Here is a 15956-nt window from a genome sequence, read left to right on the forward strand (position 1 = left end):
ATACCATAAAGTGTGGCAGCCCCCAGGCATTTGGGACTTTGGCCAGTGTGCTCTTTCGGGATCTGTGGGTGAATATCTGACATAAACACCCCCTCAGATGCTTTATTCGTGAGTTCCGACCTACCTAGGGTGTCTCAGTGACCCTTACCTGGTGCAGGCCCCCGTCTGCCTATGACATCGGTGTAAGTTCCTCACCAACTCTGGGGAAACAAATGTACCTTAGCATCTGCTAGACATTTCTGCCTGGACATCCTGCCATTTCCACCAACCCCTATGTCAGAGTTTCATCCCTCCCCAAAACCACCTCCTCCTCTTCTAAAATGGTCCAGGTCAGCCTCCCTCAGGGCTCCACGACTCAAGGCTTCAAGAGTCATTGTTGTCACCTCCCTCTCTCCTGTTCTGTGGATTTTTCTTTCATAAAATCTTGCTTGCTTGCCCTGTTGTCATCATCGCCTAGACTTCATGTCTTCTCCTTCCTGACTAGAAAAGGCTCCTCTTACACACAAGCTTCAGGCTCTCTCCCTGAACACCTAATCCTACAGATTAACCATTCCAGAGATGTCTCCAGAATTACCCAAAATTTGCCATTGACTGTACAAGCCAAACACTAAGCAACTCGGCCTGGCGTTCCCAGCATCCTTAAGCTAACTCTATGCTCCCCAGTCTCCCTACCCAAACACTGCTCCAGCCATACTGGGCTATCTTCTGTCCTGGCAGGTGCATCCCACATTCATCAACATTTTGAGAGCAACCACTGTGCTGGGGCTGGGATGCAACTTGAATGTGACATGGTCCCTGCCCGCAGAAGGCTCACAGTACAGCTTAAAGAATGGACAAAAACACACTGTTATACGATGTCAGAGGTGGCCTGAGCAGAAGTATGTACAAGGTAAGGCAGATTCCAGGAAGAGGGTGGGGGTAAGAGGAGAAGGATTGCCGGGGAGGGAGAGAAAGACTGCTGACTGGGATCAAATCCTGGCATTGCCACTCGTTCACTGTGTGACCTCAGGAAAGTTAATTAACCTCTCTCTTCCCCCCAGACTCCTCATTGGTAGGATGGAGATGACCACACCATCTACCACCTGGGACCCTGGTGAGGATTAAAGGATTAATGTAGGAGTTCCCATCATGGCTCAGAGGAAGCAAATCTGACTAGTATCCATGAGGATGTGGGTTCCATCCCTGGTCTCGCTCAGTGGGTTAAGGATCTGGTGTTGCTGTGAGCTGTGGTGTAGGTCGCAGACTTGGCTTGGATCTGCGATTGCCGTGGCTGTGGTATAGCCGAGAGGCTACCACTCCAATTCAACCTCTAGCCTGGGAACCTCCACATGCCACAGGTACATCCCTAAAAAGACAAAAAAAGAAAAAGTATTAATGTAGATGAAACCCATAGAACATTTTTAGCCCGTAATATAAGTCAACAAATTTTGCCATGCTATTACCTCACCCCTGATTCCCACGCATACCCCCGCCATCCCTAGAGACCTCAATCAACTCCATACACCTTCACTAAGGACCTGCTTGACATCCTAGGGGAGCCCCGTCTGACACCCCAGCCCCCAGCCCCAGACCACTCCCTCCCCTGGATTCCCTCAGGGCTCCCTCCCTGCTCAATGAAAACTGCCTGGGTCAGCTCCTCATGGGATACCAGCCTCATCTTCCCAACTGCACTGGAAACCGAAGAAACAAGGAAAAGGCAGGGGGGAGAGAAACATTCATTGAGCATATGCCACGTGCAAACATTTTTACAGACATTATCGCATGTAACTTTCCAAACACCGTGTACCATCCCCACTCCACATCTCAGGACAAGGGACACTCCCAGCAGCAAGATGATTTTCTGGAAAAGTTCCGGATAACAAGCTAACAAGCAGTGGAGCCACAAATCTGACCTCAGGCTTCTCCCTCCAAAGGCAGCACATTTCCTTCCCCCCTCAGCTTTCGCTCACCTGCTGCCCTGAGCCCCCATCAGGATTTGATATAAGAGAAATCAAAGGCTCTGCACCAGGCCCTCTGACCTCACAGTTCTGCTTCTAGGAAATAATAAAAGCATTATGCAAAGATACAGCTACAATCTTATTTCTAATAGGGAACGAATTTTCAACTGTCTAAACATCCAACAAGTGGAACAATGATTGAGCAAACCGAGGCATGGCCATATCATGGAACCCCACACAGCCTTAAAATCTGGTCATAAAAATGTCTTTATTGACAAGGAAGGATGTGCCTTGTGTGTTGCTGAGTGGGGGGATGGGCTCAAATGGTATTTACTGGGGGGAGGGAGCGTAGACAGAGACAGAGAGAATCCTAAAATAGGGTACAGCAAAACACAATGGAAGTTATCTCTGAAGAGGAAGATATGGGTGACTTTTTCTTTTTATGTTCATCTATAATTTCTGATTTTTCTGCAATGAACTTATACTATTTCTTTTTTTTTTTTTTTTTTTTTTTTTTTTGTCTTTTTGCTATTTCTTGGGCCGCTCTCGCGGCATATGGAGGTTCCCAGGCTAGGGGTCAAATCGGAGCTGTAGCCACCGGCCTACGCCAGAGCCACAGCAACGCGGGATCCGAGCCGCGTCTGCAACCTACACCACAGCTCACGGCACCGCCGGATCCTTAACCCACTGAGCAAGGGCAGGGACCGAACCCGCAACCTCATGGTTCCTAGTCGGATTCGTTAACCACTGCGCCACGACGGGAACTCCAGCTTATACTATTTCTAACTGGATGAGAAAATAATTCAAGACATATGAATCAAACTTATAGTTACCAAAGGGGAAGAGGGAATAGGGATGAATTAAGAGTATGGAATTAGCAGAGACACACTATCATATATAAAATAGATCAACCCACAAGGATTGACTGGATATCCCAGGGAACTATATTCAATATTTTATAATAACCTATAATTGAAAAGAATTGAAAAAAAGGTGTGTGTATAACCAAATTAGTTTGCTATACATATGAAACTAACATAATATTGTAAATCAACTATATGTCAACTAGATAGATAGATAGATAAAAGAAGGCATGTTACAGCCCAGAAAAGGCAAACCAAGGTTTGGTGGTCCATGGGCAAGGTTCTTGAGAAAGCTAGAGGGACAGGGCCAGGGGAGGAGGTCTATAGGCAGGAGGAGCAAAGGAAGAAGAGAAATGAAGGTATGAGGTTATCAAAGAGAAATTTCAGCCTCCCCCCAGCCCGTCTCTGACCAGCCCTGCTGGGACAATCCGCAACCTGGGTCCATGACACGAGGGCATTTAAATATTTAAACAGACCCGGATTTGCCAGAACAAATGCCCTTGATCTCCAGGGATCCATCCCATGCCAGGGGCCCTACTCCATAAATCAAGTTTCTGGGGCACGGAGCTTTTCCCGCCCCTCCCCCACCACACCCCACGCAAGGGCCAGCAAGATAATAGCGGCAACGACTGAGTGATGAGCCCGGCTTCCCTTCAGCGACAAGGGCAGCCAGGCTGAAGGCCGTGTTATTGGCTTTTCCATTGCAGCTTGGAGTTAAACGCACGTGAGCCTTGGAGAATGTGGAGCCTTAATGCCCTCAAAAAAAATGTTTAATGAGACCACAGCGGTCATCTGCTTCTTCCTGTGCACTCGGTACGGGGGAAACCAGGGTGATTTTAAGGAGGTTGGAGTCAAGCAGATTTTCTGGACTGCCCCGGAGCAGCTGTGGCCTCCTCAGGTGCCAATGCAGCCAGTCCCTGGCTGCTCTTGGCTGTCCTGGTCCCACTGCCCAACACCCTGACTCTCGTAAGAGCCTCACTGCTAAGCCTGGGAAGAAAGAAGCCCATGGTGTGGGGAAGGGGGCTGCTGAGGAGGCCTAGAGACTCGAGAAAGGAGCTGCTCACTCACTGACAGATGAAGAATACGGCGCCAGAGCCACCAAACCCAGACTAGACCCCCAGACTCTTTGCTGTTGGCCCCATACGTTCTCGTTCGGGTATACCACCCCCCAGAGCAGGAAGGGGCCCAGACTCGATTCAGACACTCCCCCACCTGGACGGAGTGACGCCCGACGGGACTGCTAGGAGGGAGGCAACACTGCGAAGTCACAGGCCACATGATCAAAAACACACGTCTGTGGGGTGAGGGTGGCAGAGAATCAAGTCCATGCCTATATGGAGACGGAGCTGAGAGGGATCACACCAGATGTGGGCACACCTGACATGACTCAGAGGTGAGTCACACTCCTGGGAGGCCTTCAATCACTTGCCTTTTGTCACTAATCTACCCTAATGACCCAGCTGGCGGTAGGGGAGGTGATTGTAATAGATTTAAGTTTAAAAGGCTCAAAATTATGTAAACTATCCCCTTCCACTTCAATCATAATTACTACCTGACTCCAGCTTGCTGACCTGACACCTGGAAGCCATCCGTCAACAGTGGACAGGGCTTCACCTCAAGAAAAAAAGGGGCTTGCTCATTCACTCACTGTCAAAGTGTGTTTTTTCCTCAGCTCTCAGGACACCCAAACTCCCCATAGGTTGGGAGGAGGGCATTTTAGCCAGCAGTTTGTACAGTGATGTCCTGGGGTGTGTCCGCTCTAGAGTTGAAGAGACGAGGGTTCAAAACCCTGCTTTAGGAGTTCCCATCATGGCTCAGCGGTTAGCAAACCTGACTAGCATCCATGAGGATGCGGGTTCCAATCCTGGCCTTGTTCAGTGGGTTGAGGATCCGGCGCTGCTGTGAGCTGTGGTGTAGGCTGGCAGCTGCAGCTCCGATTCGACCCCTCCCTGGGAACCACCCTGTGCCGTGGGTGCAGCCCCAAATAAAAGACAAAAAAAAAAAAAAAAAGCCCTGCTTTAGCACTGACCAGCTGTATGACCTTGGATAAGTTCCTTCACCTCTCTGAGCCTGTTTCTTCACAGTAGTGAGGACAATTGTCCCTGTGTCTCAAGGTCAGTGTGGGATTTATAGAAACATTGTATGTAAAATGCTTAGCACAGCACTCCCCACACATAAGCACCCATCAGCAGCAGTTAGCAGAAAAACACAGGGGAAAAAAGACAAGTGTTGGTGAGGAGGTGGCAAAGTTGAAGCCCTCGTGCACTGTTGGTGGGAATGCTAAGTGGTACAGCTGCTCTGGAAACAGTACGGAGGTTCCTCAAAAAATTACAAATAGAACTATCATATGATCCAGCAATCCCACTTCTAGACGTTTATCCAAAAAAGTTGGCATCAAGACCTCAAAGAGATATCCATACTCCTATGTTCACGGCAGCATTATTCCCAATAGCCAAGATGTGGAAAACACCTAAATGTCCACCAGTGAATGAGTGGATAAAGAACATTTGGTATATACATACAATGGAATACTATTCATCCTTTAAAAAAAAGGAAATTCTTCAACATGCGATACCATGATGAACCTTCAGAACATGCTAAGTTAAATAAGCCAGTCATAGAAAGACAAATACTGCATAATTTCACTTACATGCATTATCTAAAAATAGTCAAATTCATGGCATCAAAGAGTGGAATGGTGGTTGCCAGGGGTTGGTGGGGAGGAGGTGATAGGAAATTGCTAACCAATGGGCATAAAATTTCCATCAAGCAAGATGTGCAAACCCTACAGATCTGGTCTAGAACAATATGCTTATATTCAACAATATATATTGTACATTTAAAAATTTAAGAGGGGGAGTTCCCATCATGACTCAGTGGAAACGAATCTGCCTAGCATCCATGAGGACATGAGTTCTATCCCTGGCCTCACTCAGTGGGTTAAGGATCTGGCACTGCCATGAGCTGTGGTGTAGGTCACAGACTCAGCTTGGATCTTGCGTTGCTGTGGCTGTGGCATAGGCCAGCAGCTGTAGCTTTGATTCAACCCCTAGCCTGGGAACCTCTATATGCCACAGACATACCCCTAAAAAGACCAAAAAAAAAAAAAAATTTAAGAGGGTAGATCTGAGGTTAAGTGTTCTTTCTACAATGTCACTAAATTATATTTTTTTAAGTTTAAAAGAAAAAAAGCTTCACAAATCACTTCCATTGTGCCCAGCAGAAGGGCAAATGGTAGCTTTGTTCCTCCCTAAATGGCTGAAGCTTAGAGGAAAAATGTTCTCCCTCTCTCCCTGAATATCACCCCATCGCCACCATCCTCTTTCCTATGATGCTCTTTGAACAAAGAAAATGGAAAAGTGGGTCTCTCATCAGGAGTCTGCCCCAGTGATGCTAATAGAAAATCCAGGGTTGGGAACAGTTAGGAAGAGAAGTGGCAAACTCTTGAAATGATTTTAAAAGGTCCCAGTAGCCCAAACCCAAGGATTTCTTTCACATGTCTATCCCCAGTTATCATCCCACCTCTAAAAGGGAGTTAATTACATTATCAGGAGTTAAAGCAATTAAGTAAATTAAAGTCAAGTGCTAGATTGCTGAACTTTATATTGGACTGCTGAGTTTTATATCAATGTTGAAAGAACAGGAAAGGAAAGAGTCTAAAGAGACCAACTAAAACAGCAATTCAAGCCAGTGGCATCCTGCCTGGAGAATTCCTGGAGACTCCAGAACTTCCAGATGCAAAAAGCAGGGAATAATAAAAGGGCTGATGAGTCAGAGGCCAGAAACCTTCAAATCTGAATGCGGCAGATCGGTCATTCTCAAAAGTCAGTATAGCTTTCAGCGACTGAGAAGCTGGGGAGATCTCGGCCGGAGAAGGATGTCGTCTCTCTTACTGTCCTGTCAGCCCTTTGACCCTCCCCCGAAGCCCCTCAATCAAATGGCTTGATCCTCTCCCTGCCAAAAAATTCAGTATCATAAGTATCATAAATCCCCTGAGCAGCTCTCAAAAAATGCAAGTTTCTGGGTCTGCTCCCAGTGCTTCTGAGGCAGGCGCTCTGGTGAGAGGCCTGGGAGTCCACATTTTAATAAACATCTCAGTTATCCAGGTCATTCAGGTCCACACTTTGGCCAAGACCATGAGCCCTGCCCTCAAAGTCATATTCAGGTGCTTTGCTTGTAGGTAATGAACACTTTCCCTTTGGCGAGAGATTTAAAGGGAAGAAACAGAACTTTAACCCTGAAGCTGGGTAAACTTTTCAGGATAATTAATAGAGATTGGTTACTTGCTGGAAAAGTAATGCACACCATGGATTGGGTAAAAAATAAATTATGTTCGGATGATTTAATACTTCTCTGAGATAGAATAAATTCAAGGGCTGAGTGAAAGCTAACAAGCAAACTATCCATCACCTGAAGTTAGCAGCTCAGATAATATTTCAGCCACCCATCTTGAAAGGGAAGCCTGGACCAAGACCAGAGCAAGGCAGCTATCTAGGGATAGATACCAGGAAGGGTTAAATACAATCACATCTGAAAAACAGCTGCAATTACTCCACATAAACCCATAAAGAGGTGGTGGGGTCCAAGGTGGCCTAATATTTTCATAAATAACTCAAAAGATGGAGTGGGGATTATGCAAATCAAACCACAGATGATACAAAAATGGCAGGGATTGGGAATCTGTGGAGAAGGAAATTTAACTACTGGGCGATGTCTTTAAATTTGTCTTTATTGAATCTTGTATATTTAAGTCACATATTATTGTATCTCTTTACAGAGACTCAGTAGGGCCAAATGCCGAGTGATTTATGGAAGAAGGAATAATCAGATGCCTAAGTGGAAAAGAGGACACACCTGGAGAGGCATTAGCCCGGGGCTCAGGGCAGGCGCCGAGTGGGAGGTGGTTGAGATGGTGCATAGTGCGAGGGGGCGGCCAATTATTTCTATTCTCTATAGAAGTGGGAGGTATTAAGGGCTGATGTGTAAAACAAACAAGGAAAAGTGTCTGTCACTCTTTGAACCACTTGGCCTTGGGGCTATGTCCGATGAGAGTGCTGAGCTTAAATTAAACCTGGAAGGGAATTCAGAGCAGGCCATCACAGAAATTATGGGCTGTGTCTCTAGGTAAACCAAGAATACAAGGGGACGGTTCGAGGGTCTCCAGCACAGATGAAATGCTGAATGTGCCTGTTTGTTGCAAAAAGATGCACAAAAGCTAAGGGGGCCGGCAGGAGAGAAAATTTTCAGCTCCTATTAGGAAACAAACAATCATTCAAAGCACAGTTGGAATCACGGAAGAAAGGGCAGCTTATGGTAACACCATCCCTGGGGACATTCAAGGAGGTGACCAGACACCTCTCTGCTTAGGATGCATTAGAGATTATTAAAAGCGTTCCTTGCTCAGTTCGGGGGTGGGAGGTGGGCCTCGTGACCTCTCCAAAGGTCATTCCTATCCCAAAGGATCACATGTCTGAAGGGCAGCAGATAAAAATAAAGTCTATTAATCACGGAGCTGCCATACAGTTTCCTAAGAGAGCCAGAACAGAGAGGAGCGCGTTCTACAGTGGACCTTACTCTGCTGAGGGAGGAAGAGGGAGGCAGCGCCTGTGCGGGCAGAGCCAAGGCATCAGCTGCTGAGCCCTCCAGAAAGCCTGCGTCAGGCCTGCAATTAGGCCTCCCAAGCACCACAGGGTAAACAGGAGGAGGAAGAGACCTCGTGGGAAAGGGAACAGGAAGCAGCAAAGGGCATTGAGAGCCCCTCACAAAGCCACAGGAGCTTGGGGGAGAGGGTGTGAGCCAGGCCAGAGAGGGACACCCACAAAGGGCGCCTCGTGGGTTTCAGACTAAGGAAGCAGACAAAGGACTGAAGACAGGAACCGAGGGGACGCGGGGTGGGGGGGGGGGTGTGTGCGGGTGTGTCTGGCTGAGGGTCCCAGGAAAGCTGGGGAGATAGAGCCAAAGGTAATCCCACTAGTTGCAGTAGCAGAAAATCACCTAAGAAAAAACAGTTTTTAAAGGAGGAATGGAGGGGCAATGCCCCTGTCCCAAAGCAGCTGTTGTCATTCTTGATGGTGGGGCTGCTCCGGCCAGGCACAGCCACAAAGCCTGCTTCCTGGGGTCTGAAGGACCCTCCTCAGCCCAGAATCAGTCTCCTGAGGGCTAGCCCGCTTGGCCTGTTAGGCATCAGAACAAAACTGAACCCCACCCAGGAAGCGGGCACCTCCTGGTTCAGCCAAGGGGCAGCAGACCCCATGCCGTGCCCCCTCCTCATCCTGGACCAGCATCGCTCTGGGATGGAGACATTACCTGCAGGAGTTGTCTCAGGAATGGCATCTGCACGGAGTATTAAGCAGCCAAAATGGGGTCATGGAGTTTGAGTTCTTCTAGCAAAACGTTCTCCAACCAGCTGTCACCCCACCGGGCACAGAACAACTTTTTAAAATCAAAAGAGGCCAGTGAAGAGGGAGGAAAAGGGCCCCACCCCCGATGGACTCCCTGTGCCCCCATCTTCCCCGGGCTCTCTCCTGCTTTCACGGAGACTGCAGGCGCTGGCAAGATGGGCAGGGCGCCCGGAGGGACCACCTCCGTTGCCTCCATCCCACGTCCTCACCGCGTCTCACCATCCGCACTGCGGCCCCTTCTCGCCCATGGCAGGGCTCCGTGTCCTCAGAGAGGAGAAGATGGGAGGGGAAGATGGTCGCAGTGCGGTTTTGAGGCTGCCCTTTCCCTGGAGCGAGCAGATGGCACCCGATCTGGTGAGAAGATAACTAGGACAAGAATTTTAAACCCACCACTCAATGCTCTGGTAGGTGAGAAAAACAAAAGCTCTCTCGAAAGCTGCAGGTCTCTGGAGGCCCACCTGCCACCACTGTCCCTGCTGCTCTGCCCCTCAGCCCCTCCCCCGCCTCAGCATTGTCTCTGGTCCCTAAATCCAGGAGCCGGGCAGTCACCTGCCCAAAAGATGTTTCTGAAGTAAGCAAGCAAGGCTGGAGATGGATTGAGGGCCATTTATTAAACTAAGTCATCATCAGAGAAAGATTCATAACTTGCCCTACCTAGCACGGGAGAGAGCGAGAGAAAGGAAATTAAAGGGAAACAAATGAAAAGCCACAGGAGCCAAGTACCTTTGTTGGAGGATTTTGAGTTATGCTTTTGTTTGTACCTCTCTGAAACAGAGAAAGAAGTAGAGGATGCATTTTAAGAAGAGAGAGAACCAGAGGAAAACCACGAAGGAGGGCCCTGCAGAGAGGAGCTTGACATCCAGGGGGGGAAGCCTCGTGGGCTTGTGTCTCCCTCACGCAGAAACCCCCAGAGCCAGCAGCAGGGACAAGAGGAGATCAGGTGGGGACTGCTAGGAGGCGATGAGGCAGCAGGCAAGCGAGCCGGGGTGAGGGCCCAGGAGGAGGAGCCAGCGAGCCCGAGTCTGGGGCTGACAGCCAGGGAGGCACAGGGACTGGAGGGGCTGGGGCCAGGAAGGGGGCATCTGCCATACTTACTGTCACAGACGTAAGGTTTGTCGTGGTCTTCTTGAGAGGCGGCGTCGTGCCTCCTTCTGCCACCTGCAGAGCCACGGGCCTGGGGAGACAGTGGGATACCAGGATGCTTGTTATGCTGAGCACCGCGCCGGTTCCTGAGCACGCGTCCTGTGATCACCCCACCGCCACGCTCAGTCTCATACAATATTTGTACCCAGGCCAACCCCACTTTCAGGCCGGGAAAACGGAGGCCCAGAGGTCAGGTAATTTGCCCAAATCATTCAGCTGCTCAGTTGTATCACTTCATTAAAGGCTCACAACTCCAAGAAGCAGATGCTGCTATTATCTCCATTTTGCAGATTCGGAGATGAGGCAACAGAGAGGTTAAGTAGTTTGCCCGAGGTCCCCTGGTCACTACGGGCAGAGCTAGGACATAGACACAAGACAGTCCGACTGCGAAGCGGACAGGGACCTAGTTCCCGTCCTCTACTATTGCCCCAGGACCTCCTCTTCCACCTCCTGAGCCTTCCGGCTTCACTGACATACATGCGGATGCCAACCCAGCTCCCTCAGTGGCCCAGATGATGGCGTATTAGAGCAAGTAGCGAAACAGCAGTCGCCATTCCAGACGCCTGTGTCCACACCCGCCTCTAGCCCGTCTCTCAAGAGCCAGCCCAGGCCTGGCATCGGGAGCCTGGGCGTGGGGGCAGCTCCCCTCCCCGCTGCTCAGCCTACTCCAAAGGGGATAGCTTCAGCTGAGGCCTCCCTGTGTGGTCTACCTCGGGGCTCCAGTCAGTGACAGAGACCTTGACACCTCACAGTGTCCCGGGGCTGGACCCTTGATCCCCCCCACACCCCATGCGCATCTCCAGCATCGTCTGGGGAGGGGGTGGGATGAGCTCTACCTCCAAGCACACAGAAGAACCGCCAGAGAGGGAGCTGGCTGCTCAGCAGCCCCAGGACAGTGGCTACAAGAACCTGGCAAGGTTTATTTTTAAACCTTTGTAAAGTCCCATACCAGTCACGTGCACAGCACCCTAGCCTCCTCCAAGTCATTCTCTAGTCATGACCAGCAGCAAACTCCCAACCAAGAAAAGGACCTGCTGGGGTCTTTAGGGACTGAGGAAGGCGCAGCAGGTGAGAAATAAAACACGGCAGCACCTGGTGTGCAGGGAAAATGGGGCAGCCCTGAGGGCCTGGCCTGCAAAGTGACCCCAGGGGACTTCATGGTCGAAAGGCCAGAGGTGCTCTCTCCCTCTCACACACACACACACACACACACACACACACTTTCATGGGGACATCATCGCAGTGGAAAGGCTGGTACCCCAGCCCCACTATGCTCACACTCTCCCCTCCCCCCCCCGACACACACACTTCACAACCAACACCACCTGCCAGCTACCCCCGCCACCACCTCCTCAGCAATCTCTCTCCAAAACAGATCACAAAATTCCACCTCCCTCCGTCCCTTCCCCCCAGGGCTCTTTCCCTCTTAGCCTCCTCCACCCCGGCACAAGCACCACCAGCCAGGGCCCCTTCCCCTCGCCCCGATTACTCGGAGTGGACCCCACGAGGGAGCTGCTCGGCCCTGGCAGTCACCTCGAGGCACTGACAGGCCTCCCTGCCTGCCCGCACCGAGGGTGGTCACCCTCTGCTGCCCTCACCCCCCCAACGCCCTCCCCCACCGGAGAAGCAGGGACAGCTTGACGTGTGCAGCCCGCAGCCCTGTCACAGCCGCCTCGGAGCAGGTGAAAGCAAGTCAAGCAGAATGACAGGGGCGACAGCAGACTCGGGAAGGGGCTCGGGGAGACTAAAAATACCGCCCGGGAAAAGAGGAGGAGCTGGAGCTGGAAGCACCGGGCTTCTGGGGGAGCAGCCAGCCGGAAGGGGGGGGGCTGCTGAGAGCCAGGGTCTCATTTCACTCTGCAGCCCGAGGGGCGGCGGCTGCTCCCACTCTCTCCTTGGACCGCCGTTTCCTCAACAGCAAAATGGGGGTCAAGGCTGTCGGGCCCTGAGGGACAGGCCAGGGATGCTTCCTGTGGCTGGAGCGCTCCTCTAGTCTCCCAGAATATGTCTTGCTCAAAGGTCGCCTCCTCAGAGAAGCCCCCTTCACCAGCATGTGTCCACTCATCCCCTCACTGGTCTCCTTCCCCATCCTGCTTCATATTTCGTCCCAGCACTTAGCGTTGTCTGACGTTATATTATTTGTGTGTTGGTATATTGGTTTTCCATCTTTCCCACATCAGGGTGGAAAACATGCCTAGTGGGGCCACCATTATACTCAGAACCTGGCACAGGGCCAGTCACCTAAGCAGCACTTAATAAGTGCTTGCTGAATAAATGAATCAAACCATCCGTTGGCCAGTCAGTGAGTTAATCATCTTTGGTCCTTCTTCATTCTCTGTATCCAAGTGCTATTGTGTCTTCTTTCAAAGGCCTTCTTAGGCTTTGCCTTCCCCTTCTATTTCACATCTTAATCCAGGAGTTCATCAATTAACCCGTGACCTGCTCAAAGAACCCACCAGCTGAGGATCTACCTCTGTGTTGCCTACCCAATCCATCCTGCATGAGTCTGAGACCAATTAGACAAAGGGAGTGAAGGACAAGAGCCCATGGTCATCCATTCATTCATGCATTCATGCTCTGCCATCTAAAACCCACTGACACCCTCCTGCACTGTTGGTGGGAATGTAAACTGGTACAGCCACTATGGAGAACAGTTTGGAGATACCTTAGAAATCTATACATAGAACTTCCATATGACCCCACAATCCCACTCTTGGGCATCTATCCGGACAAAACTCTACTTAAAAGAGACACGTGCACCCGCATGTTCATTGCAGCACTATTCACAATAGCCAGGACATGGAAACAACCCAAATGTCCATCAACAGATGATTGGATTCGGAAGATGTGGTATATATACACAATGGAATACTACTCAGCCATAAAAAAGAATGACATAATGCCATTTGCAGCAACATGGATGGAACTAGAGAATCTCATCCTGAGTGAAATGAGCCAGAAAGACAAAGACAAATACCATATGATATCACTTATAACTGGAATCTAATATCCAGCACAAATGAACATCTCCTCAGAAAAGAAAATCACGGACTTGGAGAAGAGACTTGTGGCTGCCTGATGGGAGGTGGAGGGAGTCGGGGGGATCAGGAGCTTGGGTTTATCAGACACAACTTAGAATAGATTTACAAGGAGATCCTGCTGAATAGCATTGAGAACTTTGTCTAGATACTCATGTTGCAACAGAAGAAAGGGTGGGGGAAAAAATGTAATTGTAATGTATACATGTAAGGATAACCTGACCCCCTTGCTGTACAGTGGGAAAATAAAAAAAATAAAAAATAAAAAAAATAAAAAATAAAAAAAATAAAAATAAAAAATAAAACCCACTGACATATCCAGTGACCATCTAGTGCCCATCCTACCAGGCTCATCTCATGCTCATGCTATATCCAAGTCTTCATTTTGATGGATCCCTCTCATGGATCAGCCTCAACTCTGCCCATCCACAGCCGGTCCATGCTTTAGTTCGGCTGACATGCCACTCCTTCAAGAATCTTCCTCTTGCCACATTGAGGAGTAAAACTAGCATCGGCTTTAAAGTCAGACAGATATAGGTTTAAACACTAGCATGTGTTTTGGGACAAGGGAAGCATTAGTCTTCTCAGCTGTAAAATGGGCAGAGCAACATCTACATGGCAGAGTTGCTGGAGAGCTAATAATGGGCTGAGAAACCACAGGGGACAGCGCTAGGTCTACAGGAAGTGCTCGATTAATTATTTCCCCTCCTCGCCCAGCTGACTTCTCTTTCCTCTGAAATCATTGCATTTGGTTAGCACACAGTCAGAAGCCTGCTGCTTTCTAATTGTATCGTGTATTAGCATTTTCTCCTCAGTTTAATTCCAAGATCCTTGAGGGCAAAGATGGCACTTCATACTTGCTTAGGAACCCCTGACATTGAGCTTTATACTGGGCACACAGCCTCCAAAGCTCTTTCACACATGTTAGCTCAGTTCATTCCTACAATAGCACCTGAGGTTAACGAAGGAATATCATCATTCCCACTTGGCATTTGGTGAAATGGATTCTGAGAAGGTTCGTGACTTGTCCATAGTCATAGGACCAGGAGAAGGAGGAGGCTTAGGTTTCCAGCATGTGCTACAGAAAACTTTGAAGTGGATGTCCAAAAGAAACAAACCCTCCCTCCCTCTCTGAGAACAGCCCTCTGCTCTCCAGTCCTCCTCCCTCCACATCCCCATTCCACATGGGTGGGCCGTGGCAGCCATGACTGTGCCTCATGGCCCTGCCCCCCTGGCCACAGTTGATTGGCTGGCTCAGGAGTGGCCACGTGACCCAAGCTGGATCAATCAGACTCTACCTCCAAGGGACTGTGAATTGGGAAACAGTGACTCTAGTTAGTACAGGTCACTTGAACTGGGGACTCATAAATTCAGGACCTATGAGGCCATGTGCACAGAGAAGCAAGAAAGGCTATCTTGTGAGAGAAAAATGAAGGAGGAGGAAGGAAAGGCCAGAGCTGCCTGGGTTCCTTACTCTTACCCACGCCTAAATCACTGCCACTTTCTTGTCCTTCCTGAGTCTCTAAAAATTATTCAAGGGAGTTCCCGTAGTGGCTCAGTGGGTTAAGAACCTGACACGGTGTCTGTGAGCATGCAGGTTTGACACCTGGTCTTGCTCAGTGGGTTAAGGATCTGACATTGCTGAAAAGTTCAATGTAGGTCGAAGGTGCCACTCGGATCTGGCATTGCTGTGGCTGTGGCTTAGGCCTCAGCTGCAGCTCCAATTCATTCGACCTCTAGCCAGGGACCTTCCATATGCCACAAGCACAGCTGTAAATAGAAAAAAAAAAATCATTCAAATTTGGGGCAATGGACCAGTAACTTTTCAAATACTTCCAATTTTGTGTAAGCCATTGAGTTTCCTGCAACTAAAAGACTCAGTCCCAAGCAGAGAATTAGGTGCTCTATCTCAGTTGTTCTCAAATAGTGGTCCAGGGATGATTGAGCGTCCCTGAGACCCTTTCAGGGAGTCTCCAATGTCAAGACTATTTTGGTAATAGTACTAAAATGTTATTTGAAAGTTTTCACTCTCATTCCCTCACAAGTACACAGTGGAGTTTTCCAGAGGCTACGTGACACGACAATGTCATCACTCTGTGTGTTCGTGTATTCCTAAGTTTCACATTTTTTTCAGTTTTAATTTCTAATATGCATAGTATCACTAGTAATAACCCACCGGAACCACAGACGGGGGGGGGGCACTCTCAGTAATTTTTAAGTAAAGAATTCCTGAGACCAAAAAAGTTGAGAACCACTGCTCTACACTCTTGCCATTTAAAATTCGGTGCTCAGACCAGCAGCACTGGCATCACCTGGGATCTTGTTAACCAAGCAGGATCTCAGTCCCCACCCGCCAGACGTGAGGCGTCAGAATTTACACTTGAACAAGACCACCGGGTGCTTTATATGCACATTAACTTTTGAGAAGCACTGGACCACACCCCAGCGCAGCATAAATACTTCAGATTGATCAACTGATTGATAATATCCGCATGGATGACTCAGGAATTTCACGAATTTTAAAGAGCTCTGATTTGTTCGGCCAAAGTTACCATAGACACAATTATTAATTGT

The 15956-nt window shown here is 49.2% G+C and overlaps 1 protein-coding gene across 4 annotated transcripts in view; it reads right to left on the reverse strand.

The window, feature by feature from the left end:
* DPF3 (double PHD fingers 3) overlaps window positions 1-15956 on the reverse strand; it is a 279933-nt gene that overhangs the window by 98520 nt on the left and 165457 nt on the right. For all 4 annotated transcript variants that reach the window (XR_002346004.1, XR_002346003.1, XR_002346005.1 and 1 more), the window contains exon 6: window positions 10297-10375. Coding sequence is in view for 1 of the 4 variants with exons in the window: in XM_021099467.1 (XP_020955126.1) it covers window positions 10297-10375 (79 nt within the window). In the remaining 3 variants the exon portion in view is untranslated. The remainder of the gene's footprint in view (window positions 1-10296; window positions 10376-15956) is intronic.

This window comes from Sus scrofa, chromosome 7 (genome assembly GCF_000003025.6).
Source record: "Sus scrofa isolate TJ Tabasco breed Duroc chromosome 7, Sscrofa11.1, whole genome shotgun sequence".
Lineage (NCBI taxonomy): Eukaryota > Metazoa > Chordata > Mammalia > Artiodactyla > Suidae > Sus > Sus scrofa.